At 43.0% G+C, this 16,547-nt stretch overlaps 1 protein-coding gene across 1 annotated transcript in view; it reads left to right on the top strand.

Annotated features, from left to right (window-relative positions):
• The window catches only part of LOC126455982 (limulus clotting factor C-like), a 98,933-nt gene that overhangs the window by 52,007 nt on the left and 30,379 nt on the right, over positions 1 to 16,547 (top strand). The window contains exons 3-4 of the mRNA XM_050091739.1: positions 3,857 to 4,033; positions 9,978 to 10,134. Of these exons, the coding sequence (XP_049947696.1) occupies positions 3,857 to 4,033; positions 9,978 to 10,134 (334 nt within the window). The remainder of the gene's footprint in view (positions 1 to 3,856; positions 4,034 to 9,977; positions 10,135 to 16,547) is intronic.

Raw genomic sequence — 16,547 nt, 5'->3', positions numbered from 1 at the left:
CTAAATGACGAAAATAGTACTTAATAAAATTTTCTTTACGGCAGGCTACATAGTATTTCAGGAACGTCAGCAGTGATTTATCAGCTTAAATACTAATGAGTAGTTACCGTCAGACTAAACTCTGCAATACAACATAGAAGCAAAATGACACTAATAAATTTTAATAAAATTTTTCTTAAGGCAGGTTAAATAGTAGTTCGACAACCTCAGTAGTGATTTATAATGAGTCACCGTTTAATTACCAAAAACAGACACAGCGCGAAAAGGCAATAATAAAAATTATTTAAAGGAATATTTGTTTAAGTGAGTTTTCATTAGTTGCGAAAATCAGCTGACTTCAGGAGTAATTTATCGCGTTACATACTGCTGAGTAAACAACTATACAGCTAAATACGACGCGCCCCCAAAATGCCAGTAACAGATTTTCATTTTTTTTTTTAAATCATGAAATCCTTAGAAATAACCTTAGGGCATTCAATACATATGGCCAGATGTTCACAAGATCTCCTTAGCATAAAAATTAAGATGAGCGAACAGCTCCTTGCGGGTTTGCGTACTCTCATTACGCCTGGACGAAGGGGACTTCCAAGGCGTCTCAACCAGTCAATCGCAAAACAAGTGCAATGCTGAGTTAGTTTAACACTGGCCTCTACTACAATAGGTAAACCACCATTAGGTACACTGATCAGCCAAAACATTGTGACCATTGCCCACCGCGACGTTGGATGCCGCCTGGTGGCGTTGCGAACACATAACGTGGTAACAAAAGTATGTAAGCGGAGCAGACACTGACGGGGGATCACCCTAGCGAGGATATGGGGTGCAAATGGGGGAATCCATTTACATAAGAGACTTTGCCAAAGGACAGATTATTATTACGCAGAACCTGTGAACGGGTATCTCGAAAATGGGGAAGCTGGTCGAATGTTCACGTGCTACTGCCGTGAGCATCTACGGAAGGAGGTAGGACAGTGAAACCACCACTAGGCACTAAATGGTTGGATGTCCACGACTCTTCATAGAACGTGTGGTTCGGAGGCTTCTCTGGTGTACCGAGCGAGGTGGCGCAGTTGCTAGCACACTGGACCCGCATTCGGGAGGACGACGGTTCAATTCCGCGTCCGGCCATCCTGATTTAGGTTTTCAGTGATTTCCCTAAATCGCTCCAGGCAAATGCCGGGATGGTTGCTTTGAAAGGGCACGGCCGGCTTCCTTCCCTAATCCGATGAGACCAATGACCTCGCTGTCTGGTCTCCTCCCCCAAACAATCCAATCCTCCAATACAAAATCCTCCGCTTGTCTGCTCTGTAAAGTAGGATAGATGGTGATATGTGGCATCTCTGCAGAAAGAGCACAATACTGATACACGTACAAGTGTTTTGGAGCACACCGTTCGTCGTACATTATTGAATACGGAGCCCCGCAGCAGACCACCCCTACGCGTTCGCACGTTGACCCAACGACCTAGTCAGTTACGACTGCAGTGGGCACAGGGCCATCGGGATTCGTCCGTCTATCAATGGAAACGTGTCGGCTCTTCGGGCGAACCATGTTTTTGCTACACTAGGTCCATGGTCGTCTCCGCAAACGCCGCCTTCGAGATGAACGGCGTCTCGAAACGTTCAGCGCACCACGGGTGCAAGCTGGTGGGAGCAGTATTTTGCTATGCGAGACATTCTCCTGAGCTTACATGGGACCTGTGGTAGTAATCAAAGAAGCACTGACAGCTGCGAACCACCTGCATCCCTTCATGCTTGAGCCGGCCGAAGTGGCCGAGCGGTTCTAGGCGCTGCAGTCTGGAACCGCGAGACCGCTACGGTCGCAGGTTCGAATCCTGCCTCGGGCATGGATGTGTGTGATGTCCTTAGGTTAGTTAGATTTAACTAGTTCTAAGTTCTAGGGGACTAATGACCTCAGAAGTTGAGTCCCATAGTGCTCAGAGCCATTTGAACCATTTTTTGAACCTTCATGCTTGATGTCTCCTCCGACAGCGATGTTTATCTTTCAGCAGTATAGATGTCTGTATCTGGGAGCCAGAATCGTGTTACAGTGGTTTGAGGAACGGAAACCCTCTTGGTCGCAATCAGGCGCCATCACGGCGTACGCAGTTCAGCGGCCCGTTATTTATTCGAATTACGTGACCTGTGCGTAGATATCTATTGCTGCTGTGTCGTCCGAACAAGACACGGCCGGGGCAAAAGCACCAAAGGCCCAAATATGCGAGCTTGGGCCAGTGCCACAGAGACTCGCCATTTGCGCGAGTTCCACCATCGCCACGAGCGGCGCTGAGGATGAAGATATCGACTTCGCCTCGGCCAACTGCCGGCCGAGTACAATCCGCAATTGATCGGCGACAACGGACAGAAGCCTACTCGGAAGATAGAAGAGCAGCTCTCGCCCACTTGGTTATAGATCATCGTCCAGAGCTGACTTCTACAGGGAACGTCGTTTAGTGAACTCTTAGAAGTGAACAGACAGTTGTTGTAAATTGCATTTGCTATGTACTGTGAAGTTTACCTACGACTATTTGCACTTAGCCATTGAGGGCCTTTTTTGTGTAATATTATATGCAGTGTTGAAGACTTCATTATCCAACAAGTCACAAAGATAAGTAAATCTTTTTAACTCATTTGTGTGACTTTGTTACTAATCTGTTGGAGGATTGTAAAACCTTCGTTCTCCTATTCTGTTACCTGACGCTGGGGCATAGCAGTGTAATAATGTCAGGGAGAAATTATCTTAGCGGTGTACTGCACCAGAAAAATGGTTCAAATGGCTCTGAGCACTACGGGACTTAACTTCTGAGGTCATCAGTCCCCTAGAACTAAGAACTATTTAAACCTAACTAACCTAAGGACATCACACACATCCATGCCCGAGGTTTGGATTCGAACCTGCGACCGTAGCGGTCGCGCAGCTCAAGACTGTAGCGCCTAGAACCGCTTGGCCACTCTGGCCAGCGTACTGCACCAGAAGCTGTTTGACTAACTCACAGCCTCACACTGCAACTTGGCCTCCGCAGCAGTAGCGACGAGGCCTTTGAAAACCTGTTGACAAGGGTTTACAAAAAATACCACATGCCTCCACAAACCTACCATCAAACTGTCGGACCCCTGATACCCAGAATCAGAGCAAGCTAATAAGAAGGTGGTCATAATGTTTTGGCTCACCTGCGTACAAGGTAAATATTCTGTCTGAAACAGTACTATAACTGAAACTTTTGGGGATCACATGGATGCAGCTAGTAAACATTGAAGGAGAAACAGAATTAAATAGTAAATTCTTTTCCAAAGTTGAAACTTATCCACTGACAAAAGACTGTGAACGTTAATTACTGCAGAACATTAAATTCAAAGTCAACAGTCACTTTGATCCAGACAAGAAGTGTTCGAACCTTGCGGCAACGGAGAAAATTTTCGCATTCCGGGAACGCGTCAATTATTCAGTTTTTGCTCACCAAAAGGTTGCTCCCGGCGCCACATTTTCCGTATGGGCAACGAAGGTCGACCAATATAAATTAGCTTAGGGTCATCCTCGCTGAAGTTAAGATCCCTTCTGTTTTCTCAGCGGGTACCCTGACATTCCGTATACACACTCGCCGCGCGGCCCTAACTTCCTCGTTCACGCCGCACCACCAGCACAAGGAAAAAAGCCCAACTCCCTGTAGCGCCTCGTCCTAGCTCTCACGCGGCGACCAACGTTTCAAAACCGCTCGCACTGCCCCCTTTCAGCAGACCAGAGAAATTCCCTGTAATTATCGATCCGCAAAGATAATCGAGCACTAGTAGATCGAGGTACGAACTCGCACAGCTCGTTAATGTCAGTGGTCGCCTGATGCTCGATCATTGCACTGCAGGTGCGGGATCTGATTTTGCCGCCGACGTACCAGGACCAGGAGGGACACTACGCGTCTGACCTGGCGCTCGTGGTGCTGGCCGCGCCCGCCAACTTGTCGGTGGCCGTGCAGCCCGTCTGCATAGACTGGGAGCTGCGCCACATGGACCGCCAACTCGCCCCGGGCAGCATCGGACAGGTAAACAACAGTGGTCACGACCTGTATGGTTTTACGTACAACTGGAGTAACTCAACCCACTGAAAGTTTCTTCTTCAAGAAGAGACATTCTGGAAAGAAATTCTTTCAAATTGCATTGAGTACTTTAGCTACTCGGTATTATTTAGCGGATGAACGTTTCTAAGCTCACCGGGCAACAAATTAGTCACCCCTAGAGATATCCTTTCAAGCATCATTTAATACCATGTAATTCCACACCTGGACTCGATAACCGCCTGAATTCCGTTAGTTGTGCGGGGACTTCGCATCCTGGTTAGGCCAATGGCTGAAGATTTGGTCATACATTGCCGCCAAATTGTGGGGATTCTGATGTTGGCGTTTTAGCCCCCCTGTTCTGACACGTCCCACCGATTTTCTATGGGGTTCAGTTGAGGTGCTTTTGCAGGCCAATCGAGACGTAACAGTTATTTTGCAAATAAAACCGCCATTTCTTGCTGCACTGTAATTTATCTATCCCAGACGCGTTTTTTTTTTTTTTACTCAAAAGCATCTTCAGTGGGCTCTAAAACGATACAGTTTTGTTTTGGTATGCGTTACTTTTCGATTATCAAACAGTTCACGTCGCCTTTTTTTATGTAAATAAGTAATTACTTAAATAACCCGTTGCCAGCGATGAGGAAGTCGTAGAATACTCTTAGCAGTGCCAGTTGTGTTGACAGTTCGAGCGGCGCGGTCTATTGCCCGACGAATTTGTAGCAGTTTTGAAGCGACTGCCGTAAAGTGTTTCCTTCAGTTTAGAAATCGAGTTGAACTCGCGAGGGCTGAAGTCAGGTGAGTGCAGTGGGTGGTATAGCACTTAGCAGCTCCGTCAGTCAAACAAATCAGTAACAGCTTGCACTGCACGTGCTTGAGCTTTGTCCTGCAAAATGATGGTCAGGTCCTGCAGAAAGTGTCATCACTTCTGTCTTTAAGCTGGTCGTAGGTTGTGTTCCAAAAAAATGAACAGCATAGAGACAGAAGTGATGACACTTTCTACAGGACCTGACCATCATTTTAAGGACAATGCTCAAGCACCTACAGTGCTCGATTTTTAAACTGAAGGAAACACTTCACGGCAGTCGCTTCAGAACTGCTACAAATTCGTCGGGCAATAGACCGCGCCGCTCGAATTGTCAACACAGCTGGCACTGCTAAGAGTATTCTACGACTTCCTCATCGCTGGCAATGGGTTATACACAATGCTGGTGACTACTATGAAGGTCAGTAAAACTTTGAAACACGCGTCTATTTTGTACGAGCTGTAAATAAATAGTTGTGACTATTAAAGTTCCAACCCTCGAATAATACTCCTCAAACAAATGTAGCACGGTTCTGGCTCCTAGACACGGACAGTTGAACTGCTGAAAGACGACATCAAGCATGAAGGGGTGCAGGTAGTTCGCAGCTGTCAGTGCATCTTCGATTACCACCATAGGTCCTAAGCAAACGCAGGAGAATGCCTCCCATACCATAATAACTACCACGTGCCTGCGTCAGTGGCGCACTGCACGCTTCGAGCCGCCTCTGTGACGGTGTTTGTGGAGACGAGCAAAGGCCTAGTGTAGGAAAAATGATTCACCTGAGGAGCCGACACGTTTCCATTGATCGACGGTCGAATTCCGATGGTCCCATGCCCACTGCAATCGTAATTTGCAATGGCGTTGGGTCAAAATTTGAACACATAGGGATCGTCTACTGTGGAGCTCCATGTTCAACAATGTACCGTGACCGGTGTGCTCTGAAACATTTGTGCGTGCACCAGCATTGTGCTCTTTCGGCAGAGATGCCGCACATCACCATCCATCGTACTTTACAGAGCGGACAAGCCTCCGAAACCTACGTTCTGTGAACAGTCCAACCATTTTGCGTCTAGTGGTACTTTCACTGTCCTTTCACTTCTTGTTGTAGATGCTCACGACAGTAGCGCGTGAACATTCGCACGCCTTCACCCTCTCGAGATACTCGTTCACAGGCTCTGCGTAATAATAATCTTTCCTTTGTCGAAGTCGCTTATCTCAACAGACTTCCCCATTTGCAGCCCATATCATCGCTATGGGGATCCCCTGTCCACGTCTGCTCCGCTTACATATGTTTCTTACCGCGTCACGTGTCCTCAGCACCACCAGGCGGCATTCAACGTCGCGGTGGGCACTGGTCATAATATTTTGGCTTATCAGTGTGGTACTATGCTATAATTTTGCAGGTACATCAAGTAGTGTGCATGTGGGGTGAGTAGAGTTAGTAGTAAAGCAGTAATAAATTAAAACGTCATACCTGTGAGACTCGGCTCTGTTTCGGAAGTGTTGTTTTAAGCGATGATTTATTGAGAAAAAGCCGAAATTCCAACGCAGGGATCCAGAAATTGCAATGAGAATTAGGTGCTTTGTATTAAAAATGGAAGCAGCTACAAAAATATGCTGTAGTATTGTAGGAGTTTCAGAAATGAAAAGTAACACTTTTCTTTTATAACCTGGGAACATAGATCAGGTCACTTCTTTAAAAGTCATTACTATGGAAGAAGATACCAATTTTTAATCAGTCGACGGTTGATGACAAAGGTTTATGCATGGAATCTATCATCTGAGAGTATAGCGAATATGAAATTCAACAATTCACTAAGTTGCGAAGTTATGCACTTCGTCGTCATCATCTTGGACAGTTTCCAGCCTCTGGCCGGGTCTGTATGGAACATGGACCTCTCCATCGTCTTCTGTCTTGCCACCATCTCTCCGTCTTCACCTTGGTCTTCTCATTTCTTCTGGACGCATTCCTCTACTCCTTTCAGCCATCTGTCTCTCGGTCTTCCTCTTGAGCTCTTTCCTTCCAGTTTCATCTCGTGTATCCTCCTGGGTATCCTCTTCTCCTCCATTCTCTTAACGTGTCCATACCATCTCAGCCTTGATTTCTCTATCTCCTCCTGTAATGTTTCCACCTTCAATAACTCTCCAATCCTCTCATTTCTTAACGTGTCTACCTTTGTCACTCCAATACTGTTTCTCAAGAATTTCATCTCACTAGCTTGTTCTTTGATTTTCTCTGTTCCTTTCATAACCCAGGTTTCTGATGCATATGTCAGGATTGGCACATAGTATGACCGGTATACTGATTTGGGGTACATCCTTGCTCCATTTCAGGCTTCTGACACTTTTCCGAAATGCTTCTGCTTTTCTCTCCCGCTCGTTTATTTTTCTGTCGTTTTTTCCATCTTCCTGTATCAGGCTTCCTAGGTACTTGAAACTCTCCACTCTCCTCAATCGTTTCTCACCAATTGTTATTCCAGTTATTCCTCCCTCCTTCTTTCTTGTTGTGATAATTATCTCACTCTCACTTATACTAAATTTCATCCCAAATTCTTGTACTGTTCGTTTCCATACACCCAACTGCTCTTTTACTTCCTCCTCCTTATTTCCCTAAATCATCAGATAATCTGCAAACACTATAGCTTTCATCTGCGTATCACCAATTACTTGTGCTACTGTACTCATTGCATCATCGATCACTACAATGCAGAGTAATGGTGAAAGTGCTCGTCCCTGCCTCAAGCCAATCTTCTGTTCAGTCCAAGCTGATCTCTCTCCTCCCACTTTCACACAGCTCACACTTCCATGGTACATTTCCCGTATCCTCCAAATAATCTGTTTTGCTGCTCCTCTGTTCTCCAGAGCTTTCCACACTTTGCTTCTACGTACACTATCATATGCTTTTTGAATGTCCAGGAAGGTCATTAGTAGATCTATTCCATATTCATAGTGCTGTTCCTGCAGCTGTCTTACTGCAAAAATTAGATCCACTGTGGATCTTCCTGTTCTGAAGTCTGTTGCTCTTCCCTCAATATTCTTTCTAATTTTGCTCAAATTCGTGCTTCCAAAATTTTCTCAAAAATCTTTGCACAATGAGTCATCAATGTTATCCCTCGATAGTTCTTGCACTCTTTTCTATTCACCTTCTTAAAGATCGGGACTATTATTCCCTTCTTCAAGTCTTCTGGGATCATCTTCTGTCCCCACACAATTTTCATTACTCGATATAGCCTTTGTATCCTCACCTCTCTTGCTGCTCTCTCCATCTCTACACTTAGCTCATCCAGACCTGGTGACTGCCCTCCCTTCATCTTGCCCAATGCCTCTTCCACTTCTCCCCATGTAAGGTCTTTTTCTATTTGCTCTTCCTCCTCTTTTTTTCTCCTTGGCTTGTTCTTCCTCATCCAGGTCCCATTCAGGTTCAGATCTTCAAAATACTCCTTCACATATTCTTGAGTTCCTCCTTATTCTCTACATCTTGTCCACTTTTGTTCACTATTCGAGCATAATCTGTCATACCGTTCTTCCTCTTACTTTTAATCATCCCACATAACACCTTTTTTGAACCTTCACTATCCTCCTCCATCATTCTGGTCCACTGTTCCATCCACTTTCTTCTTTCCTCCGCCACCACTCGTTTTGCTTCTTCCTTGCTGATACTCTTCCCTTGTCTCTGCTGTTCTCTTCTGGAACCATACCCTAAAGGATCTATTCTTCTTTTGAACTGTATCATTTCATCATTCCACCAGGGTGTTTCTTTTCATCTCTTTTTGTTGCTTGTCCTCCCACATATTGCTTCCGCCACACATACTGATGTTTCCTTGAATCCACCTCATTCCTCTTTTTTTGGTACATCCTTTGCGATGCTTTCCTTTACTACTTGTAGGTACTGTAGCCTGCTTTCTCCTCCTTCAACTTCCATACCCTTATATGTCTTTCCTGGTTTTCTGTCCCTTTATTATCCTTAGTCGCTCTCAGGTTAATTACCAGCAAACGGTGGTCGTTATCCAAGGTGGTAATACCTTAAAGTCAATGATGCTCCTATTCATCTCACTATCATATAGAAAGTAGTCAGCTATCGACTTTCTCTTTAAGTCTTGACTGTACAGGTTATGCACTTACAATGTAAATTTATATCACAAATGTATCTCAGAATAGAAAAAAAGGAAGAAAAGAAAAATGCACTACTAATTCAAAGCTAGTAATTTTACTCACATTTTGGTCATTAACTTACTGTGGAAAATAGCAGGCAAACGTTGTCTCTGAAACTGAAGAGTGCTTTTCAGTGCTATGGTGAGGCATTAGTTGGCAACATAATTAAGTACGAGAAAATTCGGAAGTGCGTGCTTGTGTTTTACTTAAAACTATTCTAGAAAGATACTTCTTGTATTTATCTTACAGCATCATGAGAAAAATTAAGATTAAAATAAAAAATAAAGAAATGTAAAGAAAACGGATAGGCGGTGCTTTACGAAAAACTTTTACATTGCTGTGAACAATGATGTGGCACAGTAATCATTTTCCTTTTTGAGTATTTCTTTTCGTATGCAGAGGATGAGTCGAAGCCAATATACAATCCTTTTGTAATTCTTCTTTTTAATATATGGTTACTATAATATTATGGAAACACCTACCGCTGTGTTGGGATCAGGCTTCCAAAATTTTAGAATTTTGGAGTCCTTTCCAGTAGCCTTGTCGATTTTCGGAGTTAGAATATTGAGTTTGCTCATTTTGAAACCTTAATTTACTAGTTCTCATTGGATTAGGTGGTGTTTCACAGTGTAGAAGTTTCTTAAATTATTCGATAGAATTTCGCAGTTTTCCTCACTCAGTGTTCCGATGGCTTCATCTTACTTTCGAAAACGAAGGATTATGGTATGACGAGGAGGGGGTGGTGGTATTGAGTGGTGTGGAGGGGTGTCCTGTCGCCCTTGAATCCTCTTTTTAAAAGGGGACTTATTTCTCTGGAAATTTTGATGTACCTTGTCCAGCATTCCTTCTCCGTATTTCCACTTATCACTGCAGAATTTTAGTGATTGCGGTATTATTATTAATGATATGTTTTTCTAGTGAAGTATACATACAAAACACTACCTTGTAGAATCTAGAAAAAGGCTACGTTTCAGGCAGCTGGGTGGGGTATGAACGAGTACGACGATTTCGCTGACACGCTGCACGTCATCGACATGCCAGTCATCGACGACAGACGCTGCATCGAGGAACAAGAGCGAGACTTCAGAAAGTACGTGCGTTATACCACGTTCTGCGCCGGTTACCGTAATGGTAAGTTCATGATTGTGACAAATAATGCTGTTCCCGCATTACTCTGTGCTTGTAGCTAGAAAGAATTTCTTTCCTTGAGTAAGTGCTGTGTCTAAATTAGTAAAGAGAATGTGTTATTCCTTGCCACCACCATAAGTCAGTTAGACCAATTCGGGAAACGCCATAGTGATCACTTGACAATGGCAGCTTTGTACCTTTAATGTCTGTTGTTGTTTTCTGCAGTCACATGTAACATAATTTTTTACGACATTTCTTTTTCTCTGACTTTCATCCGACTTGAGACTATGTAAGGGGGGGCACCAGTGCAATTTGTTAGTGTAGGTTGCCTACATTCAGGGGCAAGGATACATTCAGAGGCAAACCCATTGTTCTCTTTTAATCGACAGGTCTTTAAAATATTGTGCTGCTAAGGGGATTATGACTCCCTGGGGATAATTGTCTCAATGAACAGTATTCCATACTCTTTAGTCAATTTTCTGACAAATTCTTTAACTATGTAAATAAACTATATTCCAAACACTGCCTTGTAACCCATAAATTATTTAAATAAACAATATTCCACATATATTCCAAATTGTTTAAACAATATTTCATACACTGCAATCGATTTCCTACGAAATGGCCGACCAAATGAGTCTTTTTCCCTCCAATTTCCTGGTGGGAGTGGGGGGGGGGGCTGGAAGATTTCCTAGAGGAAGTGGTTTAATTAATTGATATGTTTAATTAATTAGTCGATCAAATTGATATTAAGTGTCTTGTATCAGTGATGGGAGTTGCCAAAGAGACGGATGAGGGGGAGGGGTATGGGGAGGAGGGGAGTTGGGGGTATCTTGGAAGACCACATAACTGAACAATAGGTAAAGGACATGTCAATCAAAAGGATGGATTATCCCCAGGGGGTCATAGTCGTCTTAGCAGACTGATGGGTTAAGGACGTGTCAATCAAAAGACAACAAAAGGTTTGCACCTGAATTTGTGCTTGCCCCTGAATGTACAAAACCCACACTAACAAATTTCACTGGTGCCCCTCCTTGTTCCACTACTAATATTTGCCTGCTAATTTTACAGATGTTTATGAGGTGCAGTTGTGACACAAGATGGGCTGCTCTTTTCGACGTGTTACAGATATCCCGTTTTGTTTAAAAACTATTAATATTTTTCGCAACTTTTAGTATTATTCACGTCAGTGATTTCTTAGCATACTGCGATGATGCATTGTAGAATGATTAATCTTTCACTCGCTGTTCGTAACGAAGACACACGTTATTACATCTTTTTTATGGCACTGTGGTGCAACATGTGATATGGTCGAAGTGAAGAGAATAGCCGATCTGCTCTTCAAACCAAATGTTTCTTCCCTTCATAGACATTGAGTATGGTTTTGACAAAATGCACAGTTAAAGAAGTCGTTTTCCACACATGAAGTGTAAGTATTTTGATTGATGCGTGATGTGCAATATACAAGTCAGTAACGTGAGACACTTACCATGTGAAGTTAGTAGTACTAATTCAGGAGGTGATAATGTTTCCTTATCTCACCTTTCCACTATAAAGATGTTCTGGCTCTACACACCAGAAGCTTAAAACAGCCATACTAGCATGTAACTCTTCAGAAACTTGAATATTTGAGTACAGATTCCGAAAGATTAAAATAATTTTACACAATATGCAGGAAGTCTTCTGATTTATTTTGTATTGAAATCTCCAAAGTACAATAAACGGCGATTTGAATAAAATCTGTCTCATAGTCACTCCATGCGTGTGAAACACGCTGTTTCCTCATCACTGTAAAGCCATGTAGACGACCAAACTGACAAGTCCTCTGACATATCCCATAGAGCCCACCATATCGTACTCTCCTGTACCAGTGTCCTTAGGATATGAATTGCCATGAAGGTATGTTAATGTGAGAATTACTTGTGATTAATTTCTGCATCTGGTTGATTAGATTAGATTAGATTAGATTAATACTAGTTCCATGGATCATGAATACGATATTTCGTAATGATGTGGAATGAGTCGAATTTTCCAATACATGACATAATTAGGTTAATTTAACAACATACTTAAGTTAATATAACAACTTTATTTTTTGTGTTTTTTGTTTTTCTTTATTTTTTTTTAATTTTTTTTTTAAATATTTTTTTTCTTAATTTATATCTAAAAATTCCTCTATGGAGTAGAAGGAGTTGTCATTCAGAAATTCTTTTAATTTCTTCTTAAATACTTGTTGGTTATCTGTCAGACTTTTGATAGTATTAGGTAAGTGACCAAAGACTTTAGTGCCAGTATAATTCACCCCTTTCTGTGCCAAAGTTAGATTTAATCTTGAATAGTGAAGATCGTCCTTTCTCCTGGTATTGTAGTTATGCACACTGCTAACTACAATACCAGGAGAAAGGACGATCTTCACTATTCAAGATTAAATCTAACTTTGGCACAGAAAGGGGTGAATTATACTGGCACTAAAGTCTTTGGTCACTTACCTAATACTATCAAAAGTCTTGACAGCACGCAGTTGGTTTTTGATTTGAGGGAGGGGACAAAACAGTGAGGTCATCGGTCCCATCGGATTACGGAAGAAAACCGACCGTGCCCTTTCAAAGGAACCATCCCCCTGGCACAGAACCATCCTTAATATACACTACTGTAATCTGTGCACAGGGGACTGCCTAAACGTATATTAATAACATGTGGCCCCAGTAGTGTGGCCTAAGTTGGAAAATTCGTAACAAAACAGTAAACGACAAAAATCAAGAAAACGACTTAAACTGTCAAGTGGACAAGATATACACTGATGAAAAAAAACCACAACAACAAATAATTAACGTAGAGTAATGAAATTACGGGAATAGATTTGTCTAGGTAACATATGTAACTGATTAATATTGAAAGATCACAGATTAATATAAGTGCAAGATAACCCATTGAAAATGTGAAATGCTGATACTTTAATAACTGGTGTAACCGCCAGAATGTTGAATGCAAGCTTACAAACGTGTATGCATTGTATTTTACAGGTGCCAGATGTGAGTTTATGGGATGGAGTTCCATGCATGTTGCACTTGGTTAGTCAATACAAGGATGGTTAATGCTGGTTCAGATGACGCTGGAGTTGTCGTCTGATGATGTCCCACACGTCCTCTATTGGAGACAGATCTGGTGATCGAAGAGACCAAGACAACATGTCGACACTCTGCAGAGCACGTTGGGTTACAGCAGTGGTATGTGGGCGAGCGTTATCCTGTTGGAAAACACTCCCTGGAATGCTGCTCATAAAAGCCAGTACAACATGTCGAATCAGCAGACTGACGTTCAAATCTGCAGTAAGTTTGCGTGAGATAATCAAGAGAGTGCTCCTACTGTCGTACGATGTGTCATCCCAGACTGTAAGTCCAGGTGTAGGTCCGGAGTGTGTATCACGCAGACAAGGTGGTTGCATGTCCTCAACTAGCCTCCTTATGACAAACTCACAGCCATTACTGGACGGAGGCAGATCCAACTTTCACCATAAAACGCAACAGAACTCAACTGTGCCCTTCACTGAGCTCTTACTTAACACCACGGAAATCGCAAATGGCGGTGGTTTGTGGTCAATGGAATGCGCGCTACAGGGCATTTGGCTCGGAGCAGTCCTTGAAGTAACCGATTTGTAACAGTGTGTTGTGTCACTGTGGTTCCAACTGCTGCTCAAATTGCTGCTGCATATGCTGTACGATGCGCCAGAGCTGTATGCCGACCATGATTGTGTTCCCTCTCGGTAGTGCCACATGGCCGTGCAGAATCCAGTCATGTTACGACCGTACACTGTCGTTACCACAGCCGGCAGCAATAATGTACAGTGGTTACATTCCTGCCAAGTCTGTCTGCAGTACCGCAGAAGGAACATCCAGCTTCTTGTAGCCCTATTACATAACCTTGTTGAAACTCACTGGGGTGTTAGTAATGGCGCCCTTGGTGCCCTAAGACATTCATGATTAACATCAGCTCACCATTTCCAGTCTCAAAGGAAGCTAACGCTCACTACCGTTACATCGTATATTTACAGCAAACCTAATTTGCATCCCCCTAGTGGCGCTACCAGCGCCATTCTCATGCGACCGGCGCAAAATTCGAATAGACGCCGTCTTTCAGATGTAGAAAGACTCCTTCCAACTTTCGTTTATGTCACACAACTCCTTCTCAGTGTTGCGATTTTTGTTTCTGTCATTGTAATTTATTCTAAAGTGAGAGAGGTTATTCATTATGACGATGTATTTATTGCAAAGCAGTGTTTATGAAATATGGCATTCAACCACAATTTTTAAGAGCAGATATGCTATTAAAACACCTATAAATCACAATCACATCAGTACTGATGCTCAGTTGGCAAGTTCGATGGAATTGCTGGAATTCACTACACGCCGCCTCCGCCTTTCAGTATTAACATTACCGCTATCTGGCTGATTGTATCTTAAGCGACAGCGATTGTGAACCACCAAACTGTAAGAGTGTGCTACCCACATTAATTGAATAATTCCTGCTGTAACGAAAGAACGTCACGGAGGGTGTAAAGAACATTCGAAAATTCCTAACGTGCTGTAGCTGCAAAGATACTCACCACAGGCAGCTGCCCATCGTACATAAATCCTGTGGCCGGTGCTGAAAGTCTGCGAGTCCACGACCAGTGCGCCTATCACAGATTTGAACGTCTGACTCCGCACTGATTGCTACCCTTGCGGGACTACTTTAATCTTCACTCTGCGCCGGTGCCAGACCCACTCTCTCTAAATACCTCCGAAAACCTCATCCTCCTAAAAATGCTCCATGTGGACAACATCTGAAAATTCTCGCTACCCATTACACACGACAAGACTTCACCACGCATAAGGCGTAATCAAATATCAGCGCACAATATTCCTCCATGCGACGGGTCAAAATCACTCCAACAATAGAGTGGCTTGCTGCCAAAAATTACTGACAACCCAGGGACGCCACCGTTTGATTCTTCTGAAAGCTGGCCCGAAAAATATCTACAGATTCTGAAAAAGTTTCTCGCCTGACAGGGAACAATTTCCAGGCCGCCAACACGTCATACATTAAAGCCTGAAAGCTGTAAGAAAGGCCCTACTGCTAGGGAACAAACAGTAGTGTGTTAATGGCAGGACTCTGCCGTCGCTGGGCGACTGTCTGGCAGCACGGGCCTTCCACAATCCACCTCTGTGATCGACCCCCCCCCCCCCTCTCCCCAAACGGTCCTTGGCATCGTTGTTCCTGCAGCAGGGTGCTTTCCTCTCCCCAGAGCCGTTGCCCATTAAGGAGAGGTATCAGTGAAATTTCAACACGATCAGAAAAAAATCGCAAGGAGCTGGAAATTTGTTTCATAACACATCTTGGCGTACTGAATTAAGTGGTAAATCCAATTTGCCAACAAAATTTTTTTCATACTTTTGGATTTTTGAGTTTTGAAACTATCATTTCTTCAAACCCATACGTGGAGTTGTTGGTTATCACAGATTGTATTCACAAAAACAGTTTGAGCCAAAAATGTTTAAAATTGACGGAGGAGTAGCATTTTTTCGTTTCGGCCATTTCGATTTTTTCTAAGAAATTGAAGTATTGTGACATTTTTAACACTATATAAAAACGAAAGTTGTAGAGAAATTATAAAAATTTTGTTTCTATAATACATGAAAAGATTATATCGCAAAATAGAATTACTACGACATTATACAGTGTTTCGCCCAGTATGAGGGACAAATAAATAAAAGACGACTCTATACGTTTGAAAATTGTTATCTTTCTTTATTTTCAGTTTATACATCACATCAGCATCGTATAAATATGAGTAATATCCAATAACATCAAAACAATCCGGCATCATAGGTTACAACATCATGTTCGAATATACACTTCTGGCCATTAAAATTACTACACCAAGAAGAAATGCAGATGATAAACGGGTATTCATTGGACAAATATATTATACTAGAACTGTCTTGTGATTACATTTTCACGCAGTTTGGGTGCATAGATCCTGAGAAATCAGTACCCAGAACAATCACCTCTGGACGTAATAACGGCCTTGATACGCCTGGGCATTGAGTCAAACAGAGCTTGGATGGCGTGTATAGATACAGCTGCCCATGCAACTTCAACACGATACCACAGTTCATCAAGAGTAGTGACTGGCCTATTGTGACGAGCCAGTTGCTCGGCCACCATTGACCAGACGTTTCCAATCGGTGAGAGATCTGGAGAATGTGCTGGGCAGGGCAGCAGTCTAACATTTTCTGTATCCAGAGAGGCCCGTACAGGACATGCAACATGCGGTCGTGCATTAGCCTGCTGAGATGTAGGGTTTCGCAGGGATCGAATGAAGGGTAGAGCCATGGGTCGTGACACATCTGAAATGTAACGTCCACTGTTCAAAG

Source organism: Schistocerca serialis, chromosome 2 (genome assembly GCF_023864345.2).
Source record: "Schistocerca serialis cubense isolate TAMUIC-IGC-003099 chromosome 2, iqSchSeri2.2, whole genome shotgun sequence".
Lineage (NCBI taxonomy): Eukaryota > Metazoa > Arthropoda > Insecta > Orthoptera > Acrididae > Schistocerca > Schistocerca serialis.
The sequence above is the reverse complement of the archived record's forward strand: the minus strand, read 5'-3'. Positions and strand labels throughout refer to the sequence as shown.